The following is a 26,965-nucleotide window of genomic DNA, read 5'->3' as shown; positions in this document are numbered from 1 at the left end:
TGTTTCAGTGCAGGTATGGAGTCAGGAGTTCTCTGGTTTTCTCAAGTTTTGTATTTAAGCCTCCTGCCCTTGGCTTTCAGTCTTATTCTTACAGTAGCCTCAAGACTTCTCCATCCATACAGCAATGATGATAAAACATCTAGCTTAATGGTGAAAAGATTCTCCACAGTGAGGGACACCCAGAGAGGTTCACAGAGTTATATGGAGAAGAGAAGAGGGAGGAGGGAGACAGAGGTGACCAGGAGGAGAAGAGGGTCAGTCAAAAGGGTCAGTAATCAGTTCCCTAAGTGTTCTCCACAGCTGAGAACACACTTCACAGAGTTAAGTAGAGAAGAGAAGGAGGAGGGAGGAGATAGAGGTGACATGGGGGAGAAAAGGGAGAGTCAAAGGGGAGAAAGAAATCAAGCCAGTATTCACACCCCTAAGTAAAAATGGGTACTGAAGATTAGATTCTTAAAGGTACAAAATTTGTAACAAATACCCAAAAGCAAAGATTAAAAATCTAGAGTAGAGGTTGGATTCTCAAAAACACAATATTAAAGAAAAAAATCACAAAAATTATAATATATATACATATATATATATATATACATGGTTTGCTTTAAAAAATAGTTTTTTTTTTGCAAAGTAATAGTAGGTTTTAAAAATGAAAATTAAAGGAGTAATAAAGAACTTAAAATTAAAATAATTAAAAAATAATAATTGTAAAAATATATCTAGGAATTTCTCTGGAGCTGCTGCCGGCAGGGTGGGGTCAGTTCAGTTTCGGATAGTTCCCTGTTCCAGCTTATACTTCTTCTCAAGGTCTATAGGCCCCTTCCAATGCATAGTCAATGCTAACTACAGGGTTTTAATCTGCTGCACCTGTCACTTCCAGAGCGGCTCCCTCTTCTTTATTTATTTTACCTTCCTCTGTTTGCAAGTCCTTTCAGTGTCTAATTTCCACCCTGACACAAGGGAGTGAAGGTGGTCACTTATTTCGGCTCACTTGTTCAGTTGTGTTGTGGAGAGGGAGGAGCACTGCAAACAAATATCATTGGCATGTGTGGGGAGTACTCATGGTGTATGGACCACATGGGGCTTGCCCCAGCTCATGATGGCCTGTGCTTTCTCATTCTACACTGCTCAGGCTCCAGGTTGCTCTGCAGGGGAACTGTCCAAAGTTGGCCCTGCATTTCATGCACTTCCCTGGTCTGAGCTGCTCAGGTTCAGGTTCTTGGGTACTCCACAAAGGCACAGACTCAGCTGGACCTGCGTTTTGTGCCCTTCCCAGGTCCAAGCAGCTCAGGCGACCAGGTGCTTGGCAAGCACACTGCCCCAGGTGGGCCATGTGTCTTAATCACCTCCCTGGTCCCGGCTGCTCGGTGTCCCATGTGTGCCAAAAGAGCACTGTCTCAGGTGTGCTGTATGTCTCCTCTGGGGGGCTGATCTCAGGCTGCGACCCTCCTGGCAGATGTCAACCGTCCAGGATCCCAGGAAGATGTGGTTAGCAAGTAGGAGCCTGCTCACAGTTTGGTGGAGGATGCCATCTCTGGGGCCAAGATTGCCCCTCGTCTTCCACCTCTGGCTGTTGCCCACCTGCCTCTCTGCCTCTGGCAGGGTGAGGGGCCAGTCCACAGCTGGCTAGCTCTCCTTTGGTGTTCACTCAGTCCTTTGTTCTGTGAAGTGGCCAGACTGTGCCTTAGGTTAGAGCTTTCACAGGAAAATTCTTTCTCTCTCTGGCTATCCCACAGTTTGGGTTGCTATCTCACCTTAGCTCCCTCAGATTGTCCTCAGGGCATTCAGGCCCAGTCCTTACCCTAAGCATGCAACCCACGCCTCTCCTGCTTGCTGTGGCAGATGTGAGTGTCTAGGCTATTTCTCCACTGGGAGTTGTGGTTAAGGCACATATTCTGTGGAATTTTTTTCCCCTCCCACTTATTCTTCCCTCTGCAATTCCAAAACTCCCCACAGACCTGGTAAGAGGGTTTCCTGGTGATTGGAAACTTCTCCTCCTTCACGACTCTCTCCCCAGGACGGCTCTCCTTCCCTAACTCTTCTGTCTCTCTTTTTGTCTGTTACATTTTGTCCTACCTCCTTTTGAAGAGAATGGGCTGCCTTTCTGGGTGCCTGGTGTCCTCCGCCAGCATTCAGAAGTTGTTTTGTGGAAGTTGCTCAGCATTCAAATGATATTTTGATGAATTTGTGGGGAAGAAAGTGGTCTCCTCTTTCTATTCCTCCACCATCTTAGGACCGCTCCACCTCTTACTTTTAAATATTTATTTAATCAGCTGCACTGGGTCTTAGTTGTGGTACACAGGGTATTCAGTTGAGGCATGTGGGATCTAGTGCCCTGACCAGGGATTGAACCCGGCCCCCCTGTGTTGGGAGCTCAGAGTCTTAGCCTCTGGACCAGCAGGGAATGCTGCAGCATCCTACTTTAAAAAAAAAAAGTTATTTATTTTTGGCTGTGCTGGGTCTTTGTTGCTATATGGGCTTTTCCTTGGTTGTAGGGAGTGGGGGCTACTCTCTAGTTTCTGTGCTTGAACTTCTCACTGTGGTGGCTTCTCTTGTTGGGAAGCATGGGCACTAGGCACTTGGGCTGCAGTAGTTGTGCAGAGGCTTAGTTGCTCCACAGCATGTGGAATCTTCCGAGATCGGGGATGAACCCATGTCTCCTGCATTGGCAGGCAGATTTTTAACCACTGCACCACCAAGGAAGTCATTCCCCTCCCTATTCCTGCCAACCTCCTACTTAAAAAAAAAAAAGACTAAAAACAACCTGTTTAGTAAATTTTCAGGAGTCTGAGCTCTGAGGTCAGCGTCTGTGGTGTCATTCTCCCAAAGGCATCTTGGCTTCAGATACTGGTTGGGCTCATGGGTCTGGCGACCAGGGCAGGTCTGGCCGCTGAAAACAGGCTTGGCCTCTGGTGCTCTGCCCTCACTTACTCACCCAGGGTCCCCAAGCCCTGGCAGCCAAGCAGAGCAGCGCCAGGTGGGTCAGGTACAGCTATGGGGCCTCTGAGGTCCGAGTGGAGCATGCAGTGGAGGCAGCTGGCTGTCCTGTCACTGTAACTGCTGCTGTCTTGTTTGCACGTGCAGGGCAGTCATGGTGTCAGGTGAGGCCTGGCCACTGTCATGGGGACAGGATGGGACCTCAGACAGCTCACATCAACAGCCCCCTTCCTCACCTCTGCTTCACTTCGTGGCTTGTGGCTGCTGGCATCTCTCTGGGCTGGGAGGGTGTGTAAAGCACCAGCCCCCTTGCTCAAGGTCAGCTGAGACCCCAAGCTCTGGGGTCACACACCATTGCTGCCGCCATGCAGGTCTTCCCACTTCTGTGAGGGAGGGCCTGTGAAGGCCTGTGGGTGATGGGGGGTTTGGGGGTGTTGTGGGCTGGCCCAGGATCCAGCTTTTGAGGGGAGGAGAGGGGAGGGGAGGGGAGAAGCTTTGACCTGCTCAGGCTTTCAGGGGATTCCAGGCCCTGCTCTGGTGGGAGGTGCAGGTGAGAAGCCCCTGCAAGTTTCTGGGTCTCCACTGTATTTCAGTTGAAACCCCTCTGCCTGCATCACCCCTAATTCTCTCTCACTCCTGTGACCCCAGCCACAAGCCATGGAAGATGGAGAGTTTATGTGGCTTCCCTTCCTGTAGGGAAACCAAGCAGACAAACGTGTTCCTTTAGGAAAGCATGAAAGAAATGAGAAAATAACAGTGGGTGGTTATTACTGACATGGTTCATGTAGAGACACTTCACAAGCCTGGAACAGGGAGGGAACTGAGGGCCATTGCCCCCAGTCCTGGAGCTACCACCTCCCACCCCCCCGCCCCATAGCCCACTCACCCCTTGGTGTCTTCTGGTGACCGAGTGGACTTCAGCCTCCTGAACCCATTCTGGAAGGATCAGGACAGAGCAGAGTTCATTCATAGAGGGAAAGGTGTGGTCAACTCCTAAGAACACCATTGCCTCCACTCTGTGTTGGAACTCAGTTCTGGGTCTAAGCAAGCGTGGCTTCCTGGTGCAGTCACCACCTTCACTCACCTGGGGGATGGACTTTGTGTCCACCTTGTCCCCACGTGCAGCCTGGTCACCCCTGGGGGCTGTGCTGTGTGCATCTGCTCTGCTCACAGCGCACCCTATGGTCCATCAGACTTCACTCATAAAAGGGAAGTGTAGGATGAACTATTCCATAGTTAAGAATTTCAAGGTCACAACAGCATTGACCAAAGCACGTGGGCACAGGTACAAGACCCGTGCATTAGAGAAGCCACTGTGTGGGCTTCAAGGACCCTCCGGGTGGGGGGTGGGATGGGGTCTGGACAGGAGTTTCCTGCACACGCGGCTCCAGGCTCTGTTGTCCGCAGGGTGGACGACTGTCGGCACTGCCTGTCTGTGTGGAGGGGCTCTGGGGCTGCCCAGCTCAGTAAGAATGGCAGTGGTGGGAAGGGAGGTCGTGTTCCCTTAGCATCCCTGACCTCACATGTCCTCATCAGGGCAGCTAAGTGCCTAAACAGCCCCTTCCTCGTCTAGCTCTGAAGACCTGGAAGATGTGGGGGCTGAAGGACATGCAGAAAACACAATTCTATAAAGCAAATATCCTTCAATTAAAAAATTTAAAAAGATTAAAGAAAAAAACACAAATAACAGCAATGGTGGGGCTTGCATTCTCAGCCAGCCTCTGCCAGATTCTGCCTGTGCTTATGCAACAGACCAAAACGCTGGTGCTCCCACCCTGTATCACAGATGAGAGTAGAGACACTGAGAGGTTGAGCATCTTGCCCCATGTCACACAGATGCTGAGGGCACAGCTGAGAACTGGACCCCTGTGGTCGAGTCTGGAGTCCAGATGCTGTGATGACCCTGATGAAGTGGCAAAGACAGAGTGAGGGAGACCAGATGGCCCAGGCTGAGCGAGGCACATGCACATGCACACAAAGACATGCACGTGGCCTTCACTTTTGAGGCTACAGAAGTCAGAGGAAGACAGAGGGCAACCAGGAGAGGCCAAAGTAGAGTCTAGGTCTATAAGGAGGAGAGGCCACACCTCGCAGGAAGCCAGAGTTTTCTCTTCCCTGATGAGTCTGTCTCAAATCCTAGATTCCTCTCCCTGGACCCTGGAAGTGACTGTCCAGTGACCTAACTGAGTTGGCTCCAGAATAATGCCTTCCCAGGGGTTCACTGTCACTGGACCCCACTGCTGTCGGTAATAAGGGGGGAGTGAGTACGTAGTCTGGGCTTCAGATTTGTTTGGAGACAAAATTTATTAGAAGAAGTACAGAAAACCGTGAAGGCAATTGGCATGAATATCTACAGAACACTTAAGAAACCATCTGCTGTTTATCTACCTCCTCTCCTGTCATGAAAGTGGAAGGTCTGTTTAATCAATTAATTCTGTGTTCATCACACTGCTTCTGTAAAATATTTGCTTATGTGTTTATTTACATGGCTGCACTGTGTCTTAGTTGCTGCATGTGGGAGGTAGTTCCCAAATCAGGTATTCAACATGGCTCTACGCATTGGAGTAGTAGCCACTGGACCATCTGGGAAGTCTCTCCTCATACTCTTGGCGACAGTAACGGATCATAAACCTGCTCTGAGGCCCCCTTAGAGCTGAGGCATGGGGTGGCTGCAGTAATCCTCCTGTGGCTAGGATGTGGTTTATTGGTCATGACTCACTCACACTCCATGCAAACATAGGGCTTCTCCCCTGTGTGTGTCCTTTGGTGTCTGACGAGATTGGACTTCACCCTGAAGCTTCGCCCACACTCCCTGCAAACATAGGGCTTCTCCCCTGTGTGTGTCCTTTGGTGTCTGATGAGATTGGACATCACACTGAAGCTTCGCCCACACTCCCTGCAAACATAGGGCTTCTCCCCTGTGTGTGTCCTCTGGTGTGTGATGAGAACTGACTTCAAACTGAAGCTTTGCCCACAATCACCACAAACATAGGGCTTCTCCCCTGTGTGTGTCCTCTTATGTATGGTGAGACGTGACTTCTCACTGAAGCTTTGCCCACACTCACTGCAAACATAGGGCTTCTCCCCTGTGTGTGTCCTCTGGTGTGTGATGAGATTTTTCTTAAAACTGAAGCTTCGCCCACACTCCCCACAAGCATAGGGCTTCTCCCCTGTGTGTGTCCTCTTATGTTTGGTGAGATTTGACTTCTCACTGAAGCTTCGCCCACACTCCCCACAAACATAGGGCTTCTCCCCTGTGTGTGTCCTCTGGTGTGTGATGAGAACTGACTTCAAACTGAAGCTTTGCCCACAATCACCACAAACATAGGGCTTCTCCCCTGTGTGTGTCCTCTTATGTTTGGTGAGATTTGACTTCTCACTGAAGCTTCGCCCACACTCCCCACAAACATAAGGCTTCTCCCCTGTGTGTGTCCTCTTATGTTTGGTGAGATTTGACTTCCCACTGAAGCTTCGCCCACACTCCCCACAAACATAGGGCTTCTCCCCTGTGTGTGTCCTCTGGTGTGTGATGAGAACTGACTTCAAACTGAAGCTTTGCCCACAATCACCACAAACATAGGGCTTCTCCCCTGTGTGTGTCCTCTTATGTATGGTGAGACGTGACTTCTCACTGAAGCTTTGCCCACACTCCCTGCAAACATAGGGCTTCTCCCGTGTGTGTGTCCTCTGGTGTGTGATGAGATTTTTCTTAAAACTGAAGCTTCGCCCACACTCCCCACAAGCATAGGGCTTCTCCCCTGTGTGTGTCCTCTTATGTTTGGTGAGATCTGACCTCCCATTGAAGCTTTTCCCACACTCCTTACAAACATAGGGCTTCTCCCCCGTGTGTATCTTCTCATGTGTGATTAGACTTGACCTATCCTTGGAGCCTTGCTCATGATCTCCATAATTGACTCTTACAATCCCTGAGACCCCTGCCTCCATGAATAATTTGCCTGTGTCCTCTGGATTCAGTTTCTGGCTTGTGCTGGGCTCTTCGGTCATTCTCTCATGCACCTCAGAACCCCCCATTTGTCCTTTGGGTGGGTAGGAAGAGGCCGTTGAAATCCTCTTCGGCCTTATGCAAAGTTTGGGGCCTTTCAGCAAAGGATGGGGCCTTTCCTTGGGCTCTCGACCCTCTGGTTTGTCACTCAGGCTGTGTGGATCAGAATATCGCTGCTGCTGATTTTGACTGCCTGGACAGGGATCCTCTGGTTGGAGGTGGTCTCCTATAGATGGCCTCAGGAGGATCTGAGAAGGGTGATTGCGTTGGACATGTTGGCTGAGGAATTTCTGACTGGAGAAGGACAGACAGCAGGAGGCACATGGGTAGATCTTGGGCTTTGGTTCTGCTGAAAGAAGAAGCTTTTAGTCAGGTAGCTGGTGTGCCATGGTAAAGCCTGCCCCAGTAACCATCTTAGTGTTGACGGTGCACGATTTGTCTCCCATCAAGTGGGTCTTTACAGTCCACTTATCCATTCCATTCTTATTCTCTACATCTACAGAAATCCAGGAAGCTTGCATCAAGGGCCTTTTCTACATACCACCCAGCCTAGGGACCTTTCAGTAGCATCAGAGGCAGCGTCTCTCCTGATAGAGGTGGATCTGCAGGGACCTTTCCCTGAGTGTAAGTATCTGAAAAGTCGTGTCACAGTGGCCACAGGTATTTTACCCTACTGAGAGATAAGACTCTTGATGACTTAGGTGGAATCTTCCTGAATGGCTCCCTGTGAGGGGAAAGGGTCTATTAAGTTAGGGGCACCTGGCCTGGAGCTCTCTGCATATGGGAGGCAGCACAGGGGGTGGTTAGAGCAGGTGTGAGTAAAGCTGAATTTGAGGCTTCTTGTTCAAAGAGCAGCCTTTCAAAGAAACCACTCTGCAGGAAGTGGGTTTGAGACTGGACGAGACCAAGAGGCCCAGGTCCTACTGACTACAGGTCTCTGGCTCCTGCTGCCCTGGTTGGTTCATAAATTGCTCCTCTCTGTTTTCTATACATCATACAATAAAGACATGTCCTTTCTCAAGCCTCATCAATACTCATACCTCTTATTTCACACAGTCTTAGTCCATTTAACATGCACTAGGAAGTCCTGCTTAAAAATACATCTCCAGCCAGACTCTTCACACCCTCACTCCCAAGCATCTTTACCCAGGCCACTCTCCCCTCATGTCTGGCAATGAACTGACCTCTGAGGGGACTCCCCACTGCTGTCTCTTCCCAAAAATGAACCGAAGCATCATCTTAGCACAGAGAACATGCCGCTTGGAGCTGATAGCCACATGGTTGTTCTGTGTCACCCAGGAAGACCCCTAAGGCCTGCACATGGACATGGGCGCTGAGGCTTCTGTGTTCCATCCAGCCTCCTTCCTCTCCCTCTGTGCTTCCTCCTGCGACCACTGACATGGCCTCTCTTCCCGGCCCTGAGGCTGCAGCACTGGCTGCTCCCCTGCCTGGAATCCTGGAATCCACAGGTGTTATCTCTGCAGAGACCCTGCCCCACCATCCTCCGCCACACCCCACTCTGTGCATGCTGATCCGAGGCACTTTACTGCACTGGTTTTCCTCAGAGCACCAGCCCCTGTCTGGTATGAAGCCCACGCTGCCCCAAGGCAGTGGTTCTGTCTGCTTCAGTGTGTGTAGCCCTGTCTGGCACAAAGTATGAATTCACATGACAACAAACTGAAACAGTAACTGAATGCAAATCACTGTATGCATATCACTTAGAAATGTGGAGGAAATGAGGAAGAAACTGGTAAAGGTGAGAGAGCTGGTAGGTGCTAAAAAACTTGCTTTTTGCTTCTAAGCCTTTCAGAAGAAGGTGATGTTACATATTTTTTGCATGAAATATTGAAAATTAGAACTAATATTTTTAATATAAATATTTTTCCTAACAGTCTTATGAAATGAATCAAATTCTGAGGCATTTTAATTGCAACTTGACTGACTTTAGACTGGATTGGACTGTGCTTCAGAATAGGACCAGGGAAGCTCCCCAGGATGGGGTGGAGTGCTGGAAGAGGGCTGACGCTCACCTCTCTGGGCCGAGAGCTTGCTCTTCCCCCTTTTGTCCTGCTTGATGCCGAGTTCCTCGCCATACTCGTCCCCATACCAGACCAGCAGCTCACAGCCCGGCCTGACCACCTGGCAGGTTCGGTAGAAGATCTGCCCGTGATACTGCAAGGCCACCAGGTTCTGCTCCTCATCATCCCGGGCACAGTTCACATACCTGGGGTCAAGGCCGGGAAAGGGAAAGAAACCACAGGTGAGGAGACCCTTCCACTACTGGACACCAGAGCCTTCAGGCTCTGAGGCCGCCATGGTTCCCACTGCCCCCCATGGGGACCTTCTGTTCACACATTAGACCTGGCTGTGTGAATTCCTATTTCCAGATCCTGTTTCCGGTCCTCTTCCTGGCTGGAATGCTTTTCTCTCCTTACCTAATTAGCCATTGTCCAGAGCCCAGTTCCAGACTTGTCTCCACCTGGACTGTCCGTAAGCCTGGTGACCTCCAGCTCCTCTAAACTCTAAATTAAGTTCTCTTTCATTCCGCAGGACTTGGTACTCCTAGGCTAGCATGCACCCCTCAGCACTCACCCCAGCCTGCCTTCTCTCCAGAGGCTTTTCTCCAATCTCCCGACATGTATCCAGGGTCCTATTCACTTGCCCACCCTCTCCCATGGAAACATGGAGAGTGCTCTGACATAGCTTGAGACAGAGAACAGTAATAGTTTATTCACTTTCTGCCTGCCCTGATGAAAGTAGAGGCCCTCAGAGAGTGGCCATGCTCACGGCCATCCTGCTCCCCATTCCTTCTCAGGCCTCAGGGCCCACTTCTCACTGGAACCGAGCCTGGGGAGGTTGTTGCCCACACGGACTCAAGGTCTCCCATGTTAGGTTATCCTGGTGCTGTGCAATTATTCAAAAATAGAAAAAGCAAGGTTACTATTCCTAAAACCAATTGGTTAATGTCTGTCTTCAGTATGTTCTCCAAAAGGACATGGGTTGTGTGATCTGCTTCAGTAATGAAGTTCACTGTCTAAACTGGGACATAGAGTGTTTGGTAAGTGTCAATTAAGTGAGGTAAAGTGTCCCTGGTGAATCTAGACTCCTCAAGTTGTTTTCAAGTACCTCAGTTTTGTTGAGCATATAGACTTATATTTTGAGGGCACATGCTATATTTTTCTTTCTTTCTTTCTAATGTCTTTTGAAATGAAAGAGCATGATATGGAGGGAAAAGAGGAAAGAAGATGTGAAAGCTACCGAGGGAGATGGGCTGAGAAGGAAAGGGGTGTGGGCTTGAGGGAGGAGCGACATCTACAAACTGCAGGCTCACTGCACCCACCTCATCCAGTTGGCCAAAGACGTGTCTTTTCCATCCACATACTCATAGCTGTTTCTCCCTTTGGTGACCTGAGTGTCAGAAAAGAGATACAAGCTTTCTTCTCTCTTTTATTTTATTTTTTTTGGTAGTAAGTAATAGGAGAACTTTCCCCCTGCTGGCATTGGTGCTCTTCAGCCTGCATGGATTCAACTGCCAGTCGGACCACACAGTAAGCTCATCATTTCAAGTCTGAGTCTACTGGCACATTGAAGGCAAGGGCTCCACAAGTGAAGGGTCACTTCTGTATGCCTGTACCACTGTCTCCCACCTTCCTCTGACCTTTGGATAGAAGTCCTGTGTTCATGCCCAGTGCACACAGTACACAGGGCTGACTGTGTCATTGCCGACATGTCATCACCATCCGTGTCCTTGCATGTAGACATGAAGTACACCCCCACAACACACAAACGATTAGAGCCAGAGGACAGGGAAAGAGGGCTATTTCTCACCAGCCAGCAGTATCCACTGTTGGAGTCCTCTTCATTGTATATGATCTGACCCTCGTAGGGGCCAAAATGCAGGCCCAGTGGCAGATCGGATGCCTCATTCCACACTCCAAGCCCAGCCTCAGGGATGCCCGATGGCCTGATACTTAACCCAGGGGGCAGAGTGAGGGCTGAGCGGTTGGCATGCCCCTTTTCCACTGCAGAGTCCTTTACAAAGGTTGGGGGCCCGTGGGCAGCACAGCTGTCGATGAAGAAGTTCTGACACTCCTCACAATCTGGAGGTGAGAGCAACAGGGATGAGAGGAGGTATAGGGATGTTGCTGGTCGCAAAGACCTTCAGAAAGAGCTGGGGCACTCGCGGCCTTTGGCCTTCATCTTGTACCCCAAGTCATAGAGGAAGGGGATGATTGGGGGACCAAATGGTGAGGTGAGGTTATTGTACCAAGGTCTCATAACCCCTTCTCCATGAGTGGGCCAGCAGGGTCACTCACACAGGTAGTCGTCATCCTGGGGCTCGCTGACCTCTTGGTACACCTGGCCCTTTCTTTCTCGTACACTGTACCTCTTCACTTCGGTCTCCTTTCTTCTGAGTTCTAACATGGAGAACAGAAGCTAAGCAAGGCTGGTGGGGTCTGGAGAATTAGTCCCTGTTTTATCAGAAAGGGTGAGATCTCCTACTTGTCCATCTATACAGTTTGTTAAAACTTTTTCACATTTATTTTTCAAACTTTTACTTGTGTATTTTTATGTTTTAATGATACATTATCTATTGGCCATGCTGCATGGTTTGTGGGATCTTAGTTCCCTGACCAGGAATGGAACCCACACCTCCTGCAGGGGAAGTGTGGAGTCATAACCACTTAACCACCCGGAAGTCCCTTCTCTATACTTTGTTTCTTCTCCCTTTAACTACTGGTTCAGGACACTGAGGCTCCACACTGACCACAGATGCCCAGTTCAGTGTTAGCTTCCTGCACTTCCCGTTAGTAGGTTTAACTTCCCAACCTTCTTACTTAGGAAATAGTTCACTGACACATCTACTCAGAAAATATATGTTAAGGGCATGACACCTAAAGCATTGAGCAGAGGTCTGTGTATAAATACTAACAAAGTGAGGTCTCTATCATCACAGCTGGATTTATTGAATTACTTGTAGGTGTCAGCACTTTTGCATTTCATGCAATGCTTCCAAACACCGTATGAGTTATGTGTCTGTATCTTCACTTTACAGATGAGCAATCAGGACCTCAGAAAATGTATAAGATTTTCCCAAGGCCCCAGTGCTAACTTTATGCCTCAGATCAGTCCAGCTTAAACCCACGCCTACCCAAAGTCCACACCCCACACCTAGGCCATACTTATTAGCTTTTCTACAGGGATTAGAGGAACTAATTAGAGGAACTCCCCAAACTTTATCTTACCGACTTTGTGTCTGGGGTGCTTTCCAGGGGTCCTCGCTTCTCTGGGAGGGGGCACTGGTTTCTGAGCCTGTTTGGAGCCACTTTTCTTCAGCAATTTTGCTGCTCCCGGCAATTTCTTCAAACTGGATACCTTATTTAGTGGTCCTCTGGACAATCTCTTCCATGTGAGTAAAAGACAACATGTATTTCTTTAGTTCTTTAGGACTATATGAAGTATTTTTACATGCATGACTTTAGTTAATACTTTGACAATTCTTGGAAATACCTGGTGGAGGGGGGCTCTGAACACTGGAGTGTAAAAAAAGGACCTAAGTGGGTAGTGAATCAAAACTAGAATTCATATCTTAAGATTCTTTCCCTTCAACTTTCTGCATAAAAGTGAGAGCAACGCAGGGAGAATAGCTTGAGGTCAGGGAAAGAAGAGGGTAAGGGCTCATAGAGAAATCCGTGAGGTTTTCTACTAATTAGGGGACCTTTGATGGACGAGGAAGTATGGAAAATTACAGAGGGGACAAAACACATCTGGAAAATAAGGTGACAAAGTAGTGAGATTGAGAAGAGAAAAGATGATCTACAGAAACACATTCAGACAATAAAGAAAATGAGCTGGAAGTTGCAGGTTGCCATGTCCTAGAGACAATGTTTAGAATTAAAGTAGCTGGCCTCATCAATTCTCCTTGAAGAAGGCTGTACGACTAGTGGGTTCTCCTCAGTTTCCTGATCTATAAATTGGTATACATGCTGATTCTTATTGTGATAGTGGACATGAAGTTTAATAACATTCAACAAATCGTTGTGTGAGCTCTTTAATACAGAATGAATGTGAGCATACATCCCTGCCATCAATATATGCCCTTGACTGCTTCTATATTTGAAGTCTAGCTCACAAATACTATCCTCAGTATTCCTTGACCTTCTTATTCCTAGATGAATGTTTAAATGTGGAGTCACTCATTCACAAAACATTCAGAGGGCCCTTAGGGGCTTTGAGCTGGGCCTGGACATCTGAGAATTAACGGTATGGGCTACGCTCTCAAAGCTCACAAAACAGGGGAAGGCTAAACAAACGATTCCAAACAGGAGAGTTGTCTAATCAGAGCTCAGAGGAAGGACTTGTTACTTCCTCCTACAAGAATGAGCATTTGAAATCATGTCCAGATGATGAGTTTCTACTCAAAAGCTGGTAACCTATGTGAAGTCCTTCAGTTATTTTCTTATTTGTTGTTTTTGAGTCATAAACCTGAAGCTTGTCAGAGCTGCAAGTTACTTAATCTTATTGGCGTAGGAGTCTCTGAGGTAGGGATCATGTCACCTTCTTCATCCTGGACTGTCCACTCTACAAACTGTCCAATATGTCCTTCAGCTTCTTCATCTTGGACCATCCACTCTACAAACTGCCCAACATGTCCTTAAGCTTCCCTTAGTCAGATATCCCTCACTAGCACAGCACAAAAGAACTGAGGTTGAAAACATCTCTCAGATGAATGATATAAAGATGTAAGAAGAAACTTTATAGAACTATGGAAGTTCTAACCGCTTTGTAAGGGGTTTAGAGAAGGTGCTTTGCATTAGATTGTACCACCAGTGATACTGTGTTCCCACGAATATAATCAAACTTTTTTACCTCAGTTTCTTGATCTATAATGGTGATAGCTATATACTTACTTATAGGTACTGTAGGATTGTTTTAAGGTTTAAGTAAGTTTATTCACATAAAATGCTTAAAGTCTGAAATATTGTGAAAATAATGTAACAATAGAACAGCCTACTATATTTGCTGTTCTTACTAACTATAAAGATGGTAATGATATCAGACATTGTGCTAAAGATTCAGGACAGGAAGGCAGCAGTCTCCAGGATCTCTGTGTTTCCTCCTATTCTCACCTGTGACTGGATCCGTGAGGAGGATTCTTTTGTCAACAGGATTTGGGAGACACTCACCTTCGGGTGTTTACTGGGCTCCCCTCTGAAGGCCATCCCAGAAGGTTTGCCTAAAAAATGATGAGAATCAGAGTTTTGGTTGGTAAATGTTTCTAAACTCTGGGCATTCTAATTAAGGACACAAAATTCTGAGCCAGAGAGTGACAAGGACAAGGATTACCAAAGGAGGAATGGAAAGTGATTTCTGTATCATCAACTCCTATGCTTCCACTGGGAGCATAACATAATTTTATTAAAATTTAAAAAATATGAAACTTCATCTGTGCTTCATCTGATGCCTGTAAAGTATCTAATAAATTTACTAGACTTTCATGACAAAAATACTTAACAAAGTAAAAATAGAAGGAAATGACTGCAATAAAGTAAAGGTCATATATGAAAAGTCTATCTCTAACATCATAGTCATCAATGAAAAGCTGAAAACTTCTAAGATCAAGAGAAAAAGGCAAGGATGCCCATTCTCAATACTTCTATAAAATATAATATTAGAAGTCCTAGCCAGGGCATTAGGTTAGAAAAGGAAACAAAAGGCTTCCAGTTGGAACGAAAGAAGTAAAATTATGTCTGTTCACAGAGGACATGATTTTATGTGCAGAAAAATTTTTTAAATTACACACACACACAAAACCTGCACAGAAAGTTGCATGGTACAAAATCAACATTCAAATATCTTCCCATGCATGAACAACAACCATTCCAAAAAGGAAAATAAGAAAACAATCCTATTTGTGTTTTATTTTTTTAACCTATAGTCAAGAGCTAAGTGAATTTATAGTCTAGGGTATGTTTAATTGCCTTTCATTAAGGATGTTTAGCAAAAATAATTCTTTTTACAAAGAATGATAAATTTTAAACGTAAAACACTGGAAAACCTATACCTTCACCTTCATTCAGGCTCATGTCAATACTCAGCCACAACCACTTTAGAATGCTGAAAATTATGTTTTCTTTGCTAATGGCTGAGACGCAGTTGAGACCTAAGCCCAGGCTGGTTTCTTGAAGACACCTCTAAATCCTTCTGGCCCCTCACCTTGTTGCCTTGGTGTCCATTCTTCATCAGAATCCTCAGTGTCATCTACCTGGGGTTTGAGGACCTGCCTGTGGTGATGCATGAAACCTGGTTGAGTGGCTCTGAAACCTGGAAAGAAGCAAAATATATATTCTAAGAAGGAGGCACAAAGCACAGAAGCAATGGAAAGTGTCACAAAGTCAGGGAAATCAGTAGGATGGGCTGGAAGAATGTAGAACAAGGCAAGCTGTGAGCTCTGCACTGCCAGGGTCAACCCCACTTTGGAACAAAACAATAAAAATTCCCTCCAGGTTAGTCTCCACACAAAAGGGACTGTGAGCAGAAGAAGCCACCTAAGAGAGGGCCAAGTAAACACTAGGGGTGAAGACCTGTTTCATGTTTCCCAGGCTCACAGGCACCCAGCACTTCGTGTTACCTATAGCAATCAGCGCTTCGTAGTTCCTTTTCACATTCCTATATCGGATTTTTTCCCATTCTCCCATCTCTGCCCATTCTTCCTTGGTGAAGTATATGGAAATGTCTTTGAAAGCATCTTTGGCTTAAGGAAAATAGTAGATTCCATCAGTGACTTACTAATATATGTCAGACCTTAGAGCTGACTTCTCCTCCACCTTTTGTGCAGGGAGTAGCCTGAAGCTACTGGATGGTCTCTGTGAGACAGGGATGAAGACTTTCCTTCCTGCCTGTGTCCTGCTTAACTGAACAAACACTGAGCATTTTCCTAACTCTCCCTGGACACAGAGCAGTTGATGATGCTAGTGTCCTGTTTTGTCCCACTCCTCCCCACCATCTCAGACAGGACCAGGCATTTCCATCCTGTGTACATTCACAGAGAAGTTCACTCAGCTGCCCAGGCAAGCAGTTTGTGGTCCTTCAGGGACCAGCGCCATGTCCTTCCTATAGAGCTGGCTTAGAGCCCAGCTTTGCCACCTCCGCCTCTCACCATGGGCTTCCACTCTGTTCTCCCAGCATCTCCCTCAGTGCTGTTCTCTGGAGACCTGTTTGGGCTCATGGCCATGGGACTGCCTCAATGCCAAGGTGCCTGTGGAAGAAGAAGATGCTGAGATAGCCCAGACCACTGTCCAGAGCCTGGTCTGTCTTCCTTGGGTGGAGTGTCCAGGGCAGGAAGGTGTGGGGAAAGTCGGAGTGAGGGTGTTGGTGAGAGGGACGGATCCTGACCAGCTATGACAGGCCAGCCTAATGTGAACTAGATTTGGTTTCTATGGTTCCCCTACAATTCCGCCCCTCTGAGGAAAGGCACTGGGAGGGACGTGTCTGTGGGTGACAGAGGGAGTCCTGAGGAGACCTAGAAGCCCATAACTGCTGGACTGGGGTCAGGCTGAAATCAGGGCTCTGTTCCAGTGCACGAGAGGGAATATTTCTCCAAGAAGTGTTTTGAGGATCTCCGCCTGGGAACTCGGAAAAATCTGGGCATAACATGGGTTCTACGTTTAAGAGACAAGTCGCTCTGCTTGAGGACATCTGCGACACGGGGGCTGAAGGAACTGGGATCCTCAGACAGAGGAGACTGGGGATGTTTTGGCTGATGTAGAATGTGCAGGGTGAGAGAACTTGTGATCTTTGAGGCTGAGGAAATTGGAGGTTTCTTATTAAGGGGCTTTAGGTCTCTGACAGGCAGGACAGTGGGAGTCTTGAGGACAAAGAGTTTTAAGAGCTCCCAGGCTGAGGTATTCAGGGTCTCCGAGGTTAAGGAAATTTGGTCTCTTTGCGGGTGCTATTTTGAGGGTGCCTCAACCTGAGGGGCGGAGAAGGCAATGGCACCCCACTTCAGTACTCTTGCCTGGAAAATCCCATGGACAGAGGAGCCTGGTGGGCTGCAGTCCATGGGGTCGCTAAGAGTCAGACACAACTGAGCGACTTCACTTTGACTTTTCACTTTCATGCATTGGAGAAGGAAATGGCAACCCACTACAGTGTTCTTGCCTAGAGAGTCCTAGGGACGGGGGAGCCTGGTGGGCTGCCGTCTCTGGGGTCACACAGTCGGACACGACTGAGGTGACGCGGCAGCAGCCTGAGGGGAACTGGGATTACTCTAGGTATTTGAGGGTCACAGCACCAGGGGATTTGGTGTTTCTGGGGGTGAAGGGACTTGTAGTCCCTGAAGCTGACGAGATGCGAGCTCCCTTCAAGTTAGGACCCAGGTTCTTCAAAGCTGACGGGATTTGGGGCCTCTCACCCTGGAATTTGAAGCCGTCACGGTAAGGGTTTGTGAGGGTTGTGCAGGGTGTGTTCCGGTAAGTCTCCCAGCTGTTCTGCGGTGCTGCCAACACCAGTCCTAGGCTCGTTCAGAGCTCGATGGCATGGAGTCCTCCCTCGTTGAGGCGAAGTGAATGGCGAGCAGCCGGCCTGTACCCTGTCAGGCACAAGCGACCAATCGGCGTTGTGATGGAGGCAGTCCTACTAATAGGTGCTGGAAGGGTGTGGAGAGAGAAAGAGGCCCCACCCAACCGCTCAGGGATTGGCTGCTCAGGGGGCATTTCTGTCAAGAAGCCTCCAGCGTACAGGCGCATTTTGGCCATTTTCTTTGCTTGTTTTCAGGCACTGCCTCTTAGGCCTGTATCCTCAAGTGGGCGGGATGTCCTCAGGCTGGATGTTTCCTTCCAGTGCCCTCAACTAGAATCACAGCTCCACCAGATGGCAGTCGTGCTCCCGGACTTTCTCCTAGGCCCACCTGTGCCCTACCTTGTCAAATCCAGTTTTGAAAAGATCTCCTATGGGGTGAGTACCGCATTATTCAGGGGAAAACGGTGTAATTAACTAAATTCTGATGAGACACAAGATAAACAACGTATGGTCAAAGATTTAAATGCAACGCATGGAATAGGTATGTTAGAAAAAACTTGGAGGATTTTTAACCTCAAAGTAGAAGTGGCACTGATGAGTAATCTGTGTATTTAATGTAGGTATCAAAAGCGTTCAGAAATGAGATATAAATAAAACCTCAAAGTCTTGCAAGTGTTTTCTGTAAAACGAGGCATCGAACTGGAGGACAATGGATCCACAGAGCTGAGTTTGCTTGACACCTACTAGCTTCACAAGATAAAATAGGGACACTGTTTCTGGCCGTTAGGTAGATTTGCTCACAGAAAAATAAGGTGATTTCCATGTATTGGAAGCCAGACGACTGACTGTAGAAGTAGTATCTAGTGGTGGTTGGGACTCTGGATGGAGAAATGTTACCAGAAAAGTGAGTTTACATCTTGGTGGGTGTTGAGCCAGAAGATACAACCCAGCCAAAGCTCATGGGAAGGAAAAGTGTATTACTTGCAGAACTATGGAGAACACCATGCAGCTTTCCAGAGCAGTGTCTCTCTAAACCGCAAAGGTGGGGAAGCTTTAATCTATGGGAACAGGCATGTTCAAGCTTCCATGGTAGCTCAGATGGTAAGCAATCTGCCCACAGCAGGAGACCTGGGTCCAATCCCTAGGTGGGGAAGATCCCCAGAGGAGGGCATGGCAACGCACTCCAGTATTCTTGCCTGGAGAATCCCATAGACAGAGGAGCCTGGTGGTCCATGAGGTTGCAAAGAGTCAGACATGAGTGAGTGACTAACACTGTAAATCTACAGACATGTTCATTAAGGGTCTTGGGCTGTGGCAGACTCCAAGCTTCAGCTGATTGAAGTCTTGAGGGTCAGAACCAGCCTCCATCAGCATCCCTTACACTTCAGCTGGTCTGGTACAGATATAGATATCTATTCTTCTTCATATTCTTTCCCCTTATCAGTTCAGATCAGTCGCTCAGTTGTGTGTGATTCTTTGTGATGCCATGTACCACAGTATGGCAGGCTTCCCTGTCCATTAATAACTGCTAGAGTTTGCTCAACTCATGTCCATCGAGTCGGGATGCCATCCAACCATCTCATCCTCTGTCATCCCTTCTCCTCCCACCTTCAATCTTTCCCAGCATCAGGATCTTTTCCAATGAGTCAGTTCTTCGCAGCAGGTGGCCAAAGTACCGGAGCTTCAGCTTCAGCATCAGTCCTTCCAATGAATCTTCAGGACTGATTTCCTTTAGAATGGACTGGTTGGTTCTCCTTGCTGTCCAAGGGACTCTCAAGAGTCTTCTCCAAGACCACAGTTCAAAGGTATCAATTCTTTGGCACTCGGCTTTCTTTATAGTCCATCTCTCACATCCATACATGACTACTGGGAAAACCCATAGCTTTGACTAGATGGACCTTTGTTGACAAAGTAATGATTCTGCTTTTTAATATGCTATCTAGGTTGGTCAGAGCTTTTCTTCCAAGGAGCAAGCATCTTTGAATTTCATGGCTGCAATCACCATCTGCAGTGATTTTGGAGCCCAAGAAAATAAAATCTGTTAGTTTCCATTGTTTCCCCATCTATTTCCCATGAAGTGATGGGACCAGATGCCATGATCTTCGTTTTCTGCATGTTGATCTTTAAGCCAACTTTTTCACTCTCCACGTTCACTTTCATCAAGAGGCTTTTTAGTTCCTCTTCACTTTGTGCCATAAGGGTGGTGTCATCTGCATATCTGAGGTTATTGATATATCTATAGAGGAAGTCAAACCATAAAAATAAAACCTGTTTTTCTTCCATCACTTCTATCAGAGTCTTTTCCCTTGCTGGGTGTCACAGTCCACCTCATCTCTCTTGGATGCCCTCCAAATCTGTGCTGATCTCTGGACTTGATTTGGGGGCAGCTCAGATTCTAATCTGGTCCGATTCCTATGTGTTCTTGCCTCCAATGTTCACAGCTATCAGAACTAGTGCATTTTCTTTTTTGGGAGCTTTCAATGTCCTTTTATATATTCCATAGACACAGAGTCTGCCTAGTTGATGGTATAGACTTAATCTGCAGCTTTTACAGGGTCTTCTTCCTTAGCAACACTGCCCCTGGGTTTCAATTGTGGTTTTATTTCCAGCTCTGCATGTGGATTATCCCCTGGGTTTTTTCTCCTGAGGCTACCCTGCAGGACTTGGATTTGCCCCTGTGAGGCCAGATGTGGAGGTGCAGTTGCTTGGGTCACAGGGGTTCTGGTAGCACACGATACTCAGGGGAGTTGGCAGCTAGGGCAGCATGAAATACAGTGCTCTAGAAGGGTATGTCAACCAGTATTGGCCAATATGCACCAGTATTCTTGCCTGTAGAAGCCCCTTCCCTGACAGAGAAGCCAGGCAGGCCGCAGTCTACAGGGTTGCAAAGTGTCGGGCACTACTGAAGCGACCCTGCCTGCATAGACGCAAGACTTTTTTGCCTGTGGCAGCTCTGCCCTAGTGAGAGTTGAGCATGAAGGTGGTGCAGCTTCTTGGCTTGTGGGTACCCTGGAGGCGCCAACTGTTCAGGGACACGGACTGCCTCTGCCGCAGGAGTTATGACCCTATCACAGTCTTTTTTTCCAGCGTCTTGTAGCTGGCACTCAGGAGGACTCTTTGGCCAGACTTTCTCCATAGTTCTGCTCTTTCAGGCATTTAGAGGGCTCCCTTTCCTGGAGTCATTCTCTGTTATTAGGGCACCAGGCACATAGAGGGGCCACCTGGCTGGGGTCCTACTCTGTAGTCCTGTGAGTCAGGTGCTTGATGGGCCAGCCTCTCTACTGTTTAGCTGCCAATGCTAACATGTAGGGAGAAAGAGGCTATGATGATGGCTGCACCCCTTAGACCGACTCAGCAGTATCGCCTTGCTTCCATTCTGCCTGGTAATCCTCCACAGGCATTTCCCACCCTGATCTCTTCCCTCACATCCCATTAATCTGTCTCTCCACAGTCAAAAGCAGCCCTTGCCCTGGGATTGTTCCACCTTCCCCAAACACCAGCTCCAAGCTGCTGTGCCTTCTAGGGGACCTGTGTCCCTATGTCTGTGGTGTGTTTGGCTGTGGTGAGGACTGTCTTATTCTCATTCAATTTAAGCTGCCACAGATCAGCTGTTTCACTCTCAGCCTTAAATGTTTCTCCTCTGATCCAGACAGTTGCTCCCATGTCGGGATCGGACATCTACTTCAGTTCTCCCACCCACCGAGGGCAGGTCCAGTCCTACTAACACTCCTGTTTCCCCACCTAGTTCCTTCATCCTACTGAGATTTGTGGTTTTATATATTCTTTTCCACTGATCAGGTACTCCTGTCCACACTCAGCTGGTGTTCTGCAAACACTTCTGTGTCTGAAGGTGTATTCCTGATGTGTGTGGAACAAGATGTATTCCACATCCACCTACCCCTCTGCCATCTTGTTCATCTCGACTTTTTGACTATTAGAAATAAGATTGCTATGAACATTCATGTACACGTCCTTTTTTTTCCCATTCTTGTTGGTATAAATGTAGGAGTGGGATTGCTGGGTCATATGGTAACCCAGTGTTTAACTTTTTAAGCAACTTTCAAAGTGTTTTCCACCAGGGCTGTCCCATTTTGTATTCCCAGAAGCAGTACATGAAAGTTCTTTTTTTTTCACATCCTTATCACACTTGTTATCTGTTCTCTCATTAGAACCATCCTTTTGGTGTGGCCTGCATGCTTAATTGCCATCTGTATATCGTTTAGTGAATTTCATGTTCAAATTTTTTGTCCATTATTTGGCATTGTGCCTTTCATATATTTTGTCAGTTTCTTAAGTTTCTCATACTCCAATGTTACTGTTATGTTTTAAATTTAATTTTCAATTGTCCATCCTACCATATAAAAAAGCAATTAATTAAATTTTATATATCATCTGTATATCTTGCAAGATTGCTTAAATTAATTCTTAGTTTTATTTATTCTGTTGTTGCTGTAGATTTCATTGGGTATTCTACATAAATGTCACTGACAAATAAAAACAGTTTAATTCTTCTTTTCCAAACTGAATAACTTCATTATCATTGTCTTATAGGACTTCATGGACAGAAATTCAATATAATGAGAGGGGACAACTTTTGCTGATTCTGATCTTAGAAGTAAAACACTCAAGTGTTCTAACATAAAGGGTGATGGTAGTTATACAGTTTATTACCTTCATCAGGATAAGGGAGTTTTCTAATTTTAGCTTGCTAAGAGTTTTTTCACAGTATGTGCTCAGTCGCTTAGTTGTGTCCAGCTCTTTGCAACCCCGTGTAGTGTAAGCCAAACAGGCTCCTCTGGCCTTAGGGATTCTCCAGGCAAGAACACTGTAGTGGGTTGCAATGCCTTCCTCCAGGGGATCTTCCCAACCCATGGATGGAACCCAGGTGTCCTGCCTGCCAGGCAGATCCTTTACCAGCTGAGACACCAGGGAAGCCCAAGAATAGTGGAGTGGGTAGCCTATTTCTTCTCCAGGGGATTTCCCAACCCAGGGATAGATGTTTGATTTTATCAAATTGTTTTTCAGCATCTATCGAAATGACCCTACTGTGTTTCATTTTTAGTTCTTTAGTAAGTTGAATTACACTGATTGATTTTCAAATGTTTAACCAATGCTGAACTCATAGGGGGACAAAAATCAATAGATTATGCTGTGTCATACTTTGTATGTATTAGTGTAGTCTGTGCTTCGTTCTGGACACTTTCTATTGCTACCTCTTCAAGTGCACAATTTTCTCCAGCTGCCCTGTCTAATCAGTCATTTATTCTATCTACTGTGTTTGTCATCTGACTCTATAGATTTCATGTCTATAAGATGAAAATGCATCTATTTTATTATTTCCATATCTCTACTTAATTTTATAATATACAAAACACAACTATTCCAAGTATTTTAATGTCTCTGTCTGCAGTCTCTAAAATCTATGCCACTTCTGGGTCAGTTTGGTTTGTCATGGGAATTGTAATATGATTGTTCTTACCGTAGTGAGATTAAATATATTTTTAATGTGGTTAGGGTCTAGTCCAATATTTTTCTTGTCAATTGGCTGCTCATATCTTTTAAACATCTCTTAATAAAGTGAATGGCCAGTGCTACATCTTTCTTATAAATGTTTGCTCGTGTCTGTTTCACATTTTCCTATCATGTTTTAGGTTCTTTGTTAGAAAGAATTTTAAGAGCTCTTTTGGGTTTGTTCTACCTCGTAAAATTTTAAGCAGTGTGATACATCCTGGGTGAATAAGCAACCCATGGACACCACAAGCACTTCACAGGAAACGCAGGAAGCCCCATGAAGCCAAAAACTGTGTCCCCAGGAGCACACCTTAGGCTGGATGACCCTGTTTGTCAATTCATAACACAAGGACTGCGGTGAAGCACACAACTCATTCCTCTTTCCTCCAGTACCAACCACCTCAATGAGAGACCGTGGGAACTGGATGGACAGGACATGATTACTCAGTGTTTCCTCCAAGAAGCTGGAAACTTGTGGTAGCTCTTCATGGAAATGAATTCCATAGTGGTCTCGACTGTGAGGTTAGCTCCAATGGAGATGCCAGCAGGAAAACAAGATGAGAAAAGAGATGTGTGAGGGCACATGTTGATAAGACCTTTGCACACCAGGCTCACACACCTCTGGGCAAGCTCCACCCCTTTCCTGGGAATACTAGTCAGTCGCAGGTGGTCAGTTCCATCTTGGGATCATCCAGCCCAACCTGAAGTATGCATTTATCTGCTTCATCCCCATCACCCTCTTAAAACCAAAGCCTGGGTAGCTACACCTAGTGAGATGACCATGAATCCTAGTCTTGAAACAAGGCAGCTCCAAGTGGAGGAAGGGCAAGTGTATTCAGTGCAGTCTCATGGCCTGAAGACTAGGGTTTCAGACTGGAAACTAGAAAAGTGAGGAGAGCTATGTGAACACTGAGAAAAGGAGGTGGGATGGAAAAGGTTTCTGGAAGATGGCCCAGAATTAAATGGTCTTCAATGTGCTTTAAGACAACCTTGTAGGAGGAAAGTGGAATGATTCTGATTTCTGCAAACACTTCAATACAGCCTAATTATCATGGAGGGATTTTAAGCGAGATATTAAAAACTAGATTAAAAAAATAAAAAAAATAAAAACTAGATAATGGTGAAAGGTGAGAGAGAACAGAATGAAAGCCTGAGTACTGTGGCTGTGAGGCAAGGTTTGGAGGGGATATAACCCTGTCATATAACCCATGAGAGTTGTCTGAGAGAGATGAGGATGAGGTGAGTTTGAAGGGCTCTTAAGGGGCATTAAAAATGCCTCATTTCTCCCACAAAATCATCTGAGTTGCTCCACATCCTTTCCTAATGTTGTCAGGATGGGGCTTTGTGATGTCAAGTTTCACCCAGGACCACCATTGCCTGGGGAAGTGACATGCTGACCTCATAAAGCATAAGGATATGCCCCCCTGGGTAGGGGTATGTATAAGGGTGCTTGGGGGCTCTGGAGCAGACCACTGGGAGTCTTCAAAATGACTAAGGTGACTGGGAAGCCACAAGGCTCTAGAGCAGTTATGGAACAGTGGATTCCGGATACCCAGGAGGAAAAGATGAAAACCCCCTATCAGCTAAGGCCCAAAAGATGTGTCAAGGTGACCTGAACCCACCCAAGCTCCTCTTGCCCATTGACACCTCCCCATAAGAAGCCCTCCCCTGTCTTTGCCAGGCATATACCTCTTCTCTGCCCACACCCCTTCTCCTGAAGCCATCATTCCCATCCATCTTCACCCTCTTCCTCAAACCAATGCCATTCTGTACTCACTCTCTTGTTTTCTCCAGGTGGCCTGGGTAACCGTGAGGGTAAATAAGCAATTCAACCAAAGCTGACCAAGAATCTTCTCAGAAACACCCACCTAAAGAAACTGAAGAAAATCAAAGGCTCAAAAATCTGTAGCCAGTGTTCCAAGGTGAATGAAGAGCTGAATCAGAATAACTGGAGGAGATCCCAGGGATCATGGGGACCCCTGCCAGGGGGACAGCTAGACCAGTGGGCAGCCAGTGACTTCAGAGCATGGCTAGAGACCTCAGAAATCTTCAAGGGTCTCGCCGCTGAGAAATGGCCAACAGTACAGACGTTGAATCTTATACCAACAGCACACATTAATAATGAACTTTAAATAAAATCAACCTAATGTGGAATTTTCTGTCTCTGAGCTCTCTGATAAGCAGTGGAGGGGGGTTGTGGGGCAGAGAGGACAGGGAAGGGATAAATGTGTGAAGAGGGAGGGAGATGCGTCCTGTGGAGTTGGAGATGGGACCAGAAGGTCCAGTTAGCCAGAAAATAGGAGGAAGAACTGGGTCCAGACTGAGCCCGAAAGATACACTTCTCATGGGAGAAGAGGAAGAGGACTTTGTGTTTCTGTGTGTGACTGCAGAGTTGGGAGCTTAGCTGGGGAGCTGTGTCATGCGAGGGGTGGCAGTGCTATTTGCTAAAAAAGGCATACAAAGTAGTTGCCCCTTTGGCACCTACCTCACAGTAGTGTTTATTACACCTCAAGTTATGATGTCAGCAACTAGCAGCCTCAAAAACTCAAACTTGCTTGCTAAAAGGTAGTTCTTAGGAGTAAAATATTTGTGGTTTTCAGTATGGAGATTGTTGGGGGCCAGCGTGAAGCACTCCACCCGTGGCAAAGGTCATGAGGAAGGAGGCTCGACATACACAAAGGCGGGATCGAGCCTCAGGAGTCCCCCTGGACATCCTCAAGCATCTACCCCCATAACCAGAGCCTGCCTACTTTACTACTTTGTGCTCTCACCTACACCTCTGACTTTACAGGGGGCTGTCCCCCACCACCTCTTTTGGAGAAGGAGTTAACTTAGAGCTCCAGTTAATAAAAATTCCTGGGCGTGATAGGAGTGTTTCAACCTACAAACTCCTCTGAAGGTTCTCTAGCCTGCCTTACAGGCTTGTCCGGCCACATGTGATTGCTCACAGCCTCCCAACCGTGAGAGGCACGAGATGCTTTAAACCTTCTAAAAAGAGGTTCTTTAGAGAAATTAGAAAATTATTAGTATAAGTATAGTGGGCTGATTAGAAATTGTATTGGTGAAGGGTTTTTCATTTGTTGAGCCAATGTTTGTTGCTAAGTCTCCACATCCCCTGCCCTTACACACATTAATGAATATATAGAAATAAGTATTAACCTTTGATATTAATCACGTTAGACCTTAGGCTAAGTAAATTCTTTCCTTAACTAAAACCCACTGCACCCTCACCCTATAGGAATGTAACTTTATTTGGGTGGCGTCTGTTTTAAGAATAATCACCCCTGGAGAAATGAGTGTCCTGGTTGACTGACCACTGTCACAAGGAGAGGGTCATAAATTGTCAGCAGGGCCCCTGGCCAGAAGATGATGTAACATCCCTAAGACCTCTGTATACATTTGTATGAAGCACCTGACTTTGATAAAAGTCAGGGCTGCTGACCCCGTGTGACTTTTGCATAACATCTCAGTGTATAAAAGTAGACCATGGAAAATAAAGAATTGGGATAAGTTCCTCGAAAGACTGGTCTCCCCATGTCTCTCTTTCTCTCTCTCAAACTCTGGCTGAGTCTCCATCTGGAGTGCGGAACCCGCCATGCTTACTAATTATGCCTGGGCTTCTAAGATCCGACGGGGGAGGCCTCAGTGTCTCCTCTCCTTCGGGAGAACGGAAGGACGCCTGTGGCCTACTTAAGTGGTGCAAACTTCTTGTCTTGAAATTTTATTGGTCTCCCACATAAACCAAGCTACTCAGCCTCTTTTCTCCACTGAATTTTCCTACTGAGCTATCCTCATTCTATTACTCTTTATATCTCTAATTAATATCTAACTGAAGCTATTGTATCCTGATCCTCGCCAATGCTGTCCCCACTTCGAACTCCCTGGATCAGCCGGGGCTGGACCCCGGCAGGAGATTTCTCAAAAAATGAAAAATGTAACAACACATGACCTAGCAGTGTCATTCTTGTATATTAAAAAAAAAAGCACAATGTTAAT

At 46.7% G+C, this 26,965-nt stretch overlaps 1 protein-coding gene and 1 long non-coding RNA gene across 2 annotated transcripts in view; one reads left to right on the top strand and one right to left on the bottom strand.

Annotated features, from left to right (window-relative positions):
* LOC133242136 (uncharacterized) overlaps window positions 1–25,123 on the top strand; it is a 98,525-nt gene extending 73,402 nt beyond the window's left edge. Inside the window, exon 2 of the long non-coding RNA XR_009734776.1 lies at window positions 24,764–25,123. This is a non-coding gene — a long non-coding RNA (uncharacterized LOC133242136). The remainder of the gene's footprint in view (window positions 1–24,763) is intronic.
* On the bottom strand, window positions 5,214–11,420 carry PRDM9 (PR/SET domain 9). The gene is made up of 5 exons (XM_061408182.1): window positions 11,254–11,420; window positions 10,766–11,037; window positions 10,278–10,345; window positions 8,968–9,161; window positions 5,214–7,283 (listed from the first exon to the last, which is right to left on the bottom strand). Exons 1-5 carry the CDS (start codon window positions 11,360–11,362, stop codon window positions 5,650–5,652), a joined length of 2,277 nt encoding a protein of 758 aa, XP_061264166.1. The 5' UTR covers window positions 11,363–11,420; the 3' UTR covers window positions 5,214–5,649.
* Window positions 25,124–26,965: the final 1,842 nt, after the last annotated feature.

Source organism: Bos javanicus, chromosome X (genome assembly GCF_032452875.1).
Source record: "Bos javanicus breed banteng chromosome X, ARS-OSU_banteng_1.0, whole genome shotgun sequence".
In the NCBI taxonomy this organism is placed as follows: domain Eukaryota; kingdom Metazoa; phylum Chordata; class Mammalia; order Artiodactyla; family Bovidae; genus Bos; species Bos javanicus.
Note: the sequence above shows the minus strand (reverse complement) of the source record. Positions and strands in the feature narration are given on the sequence as shown.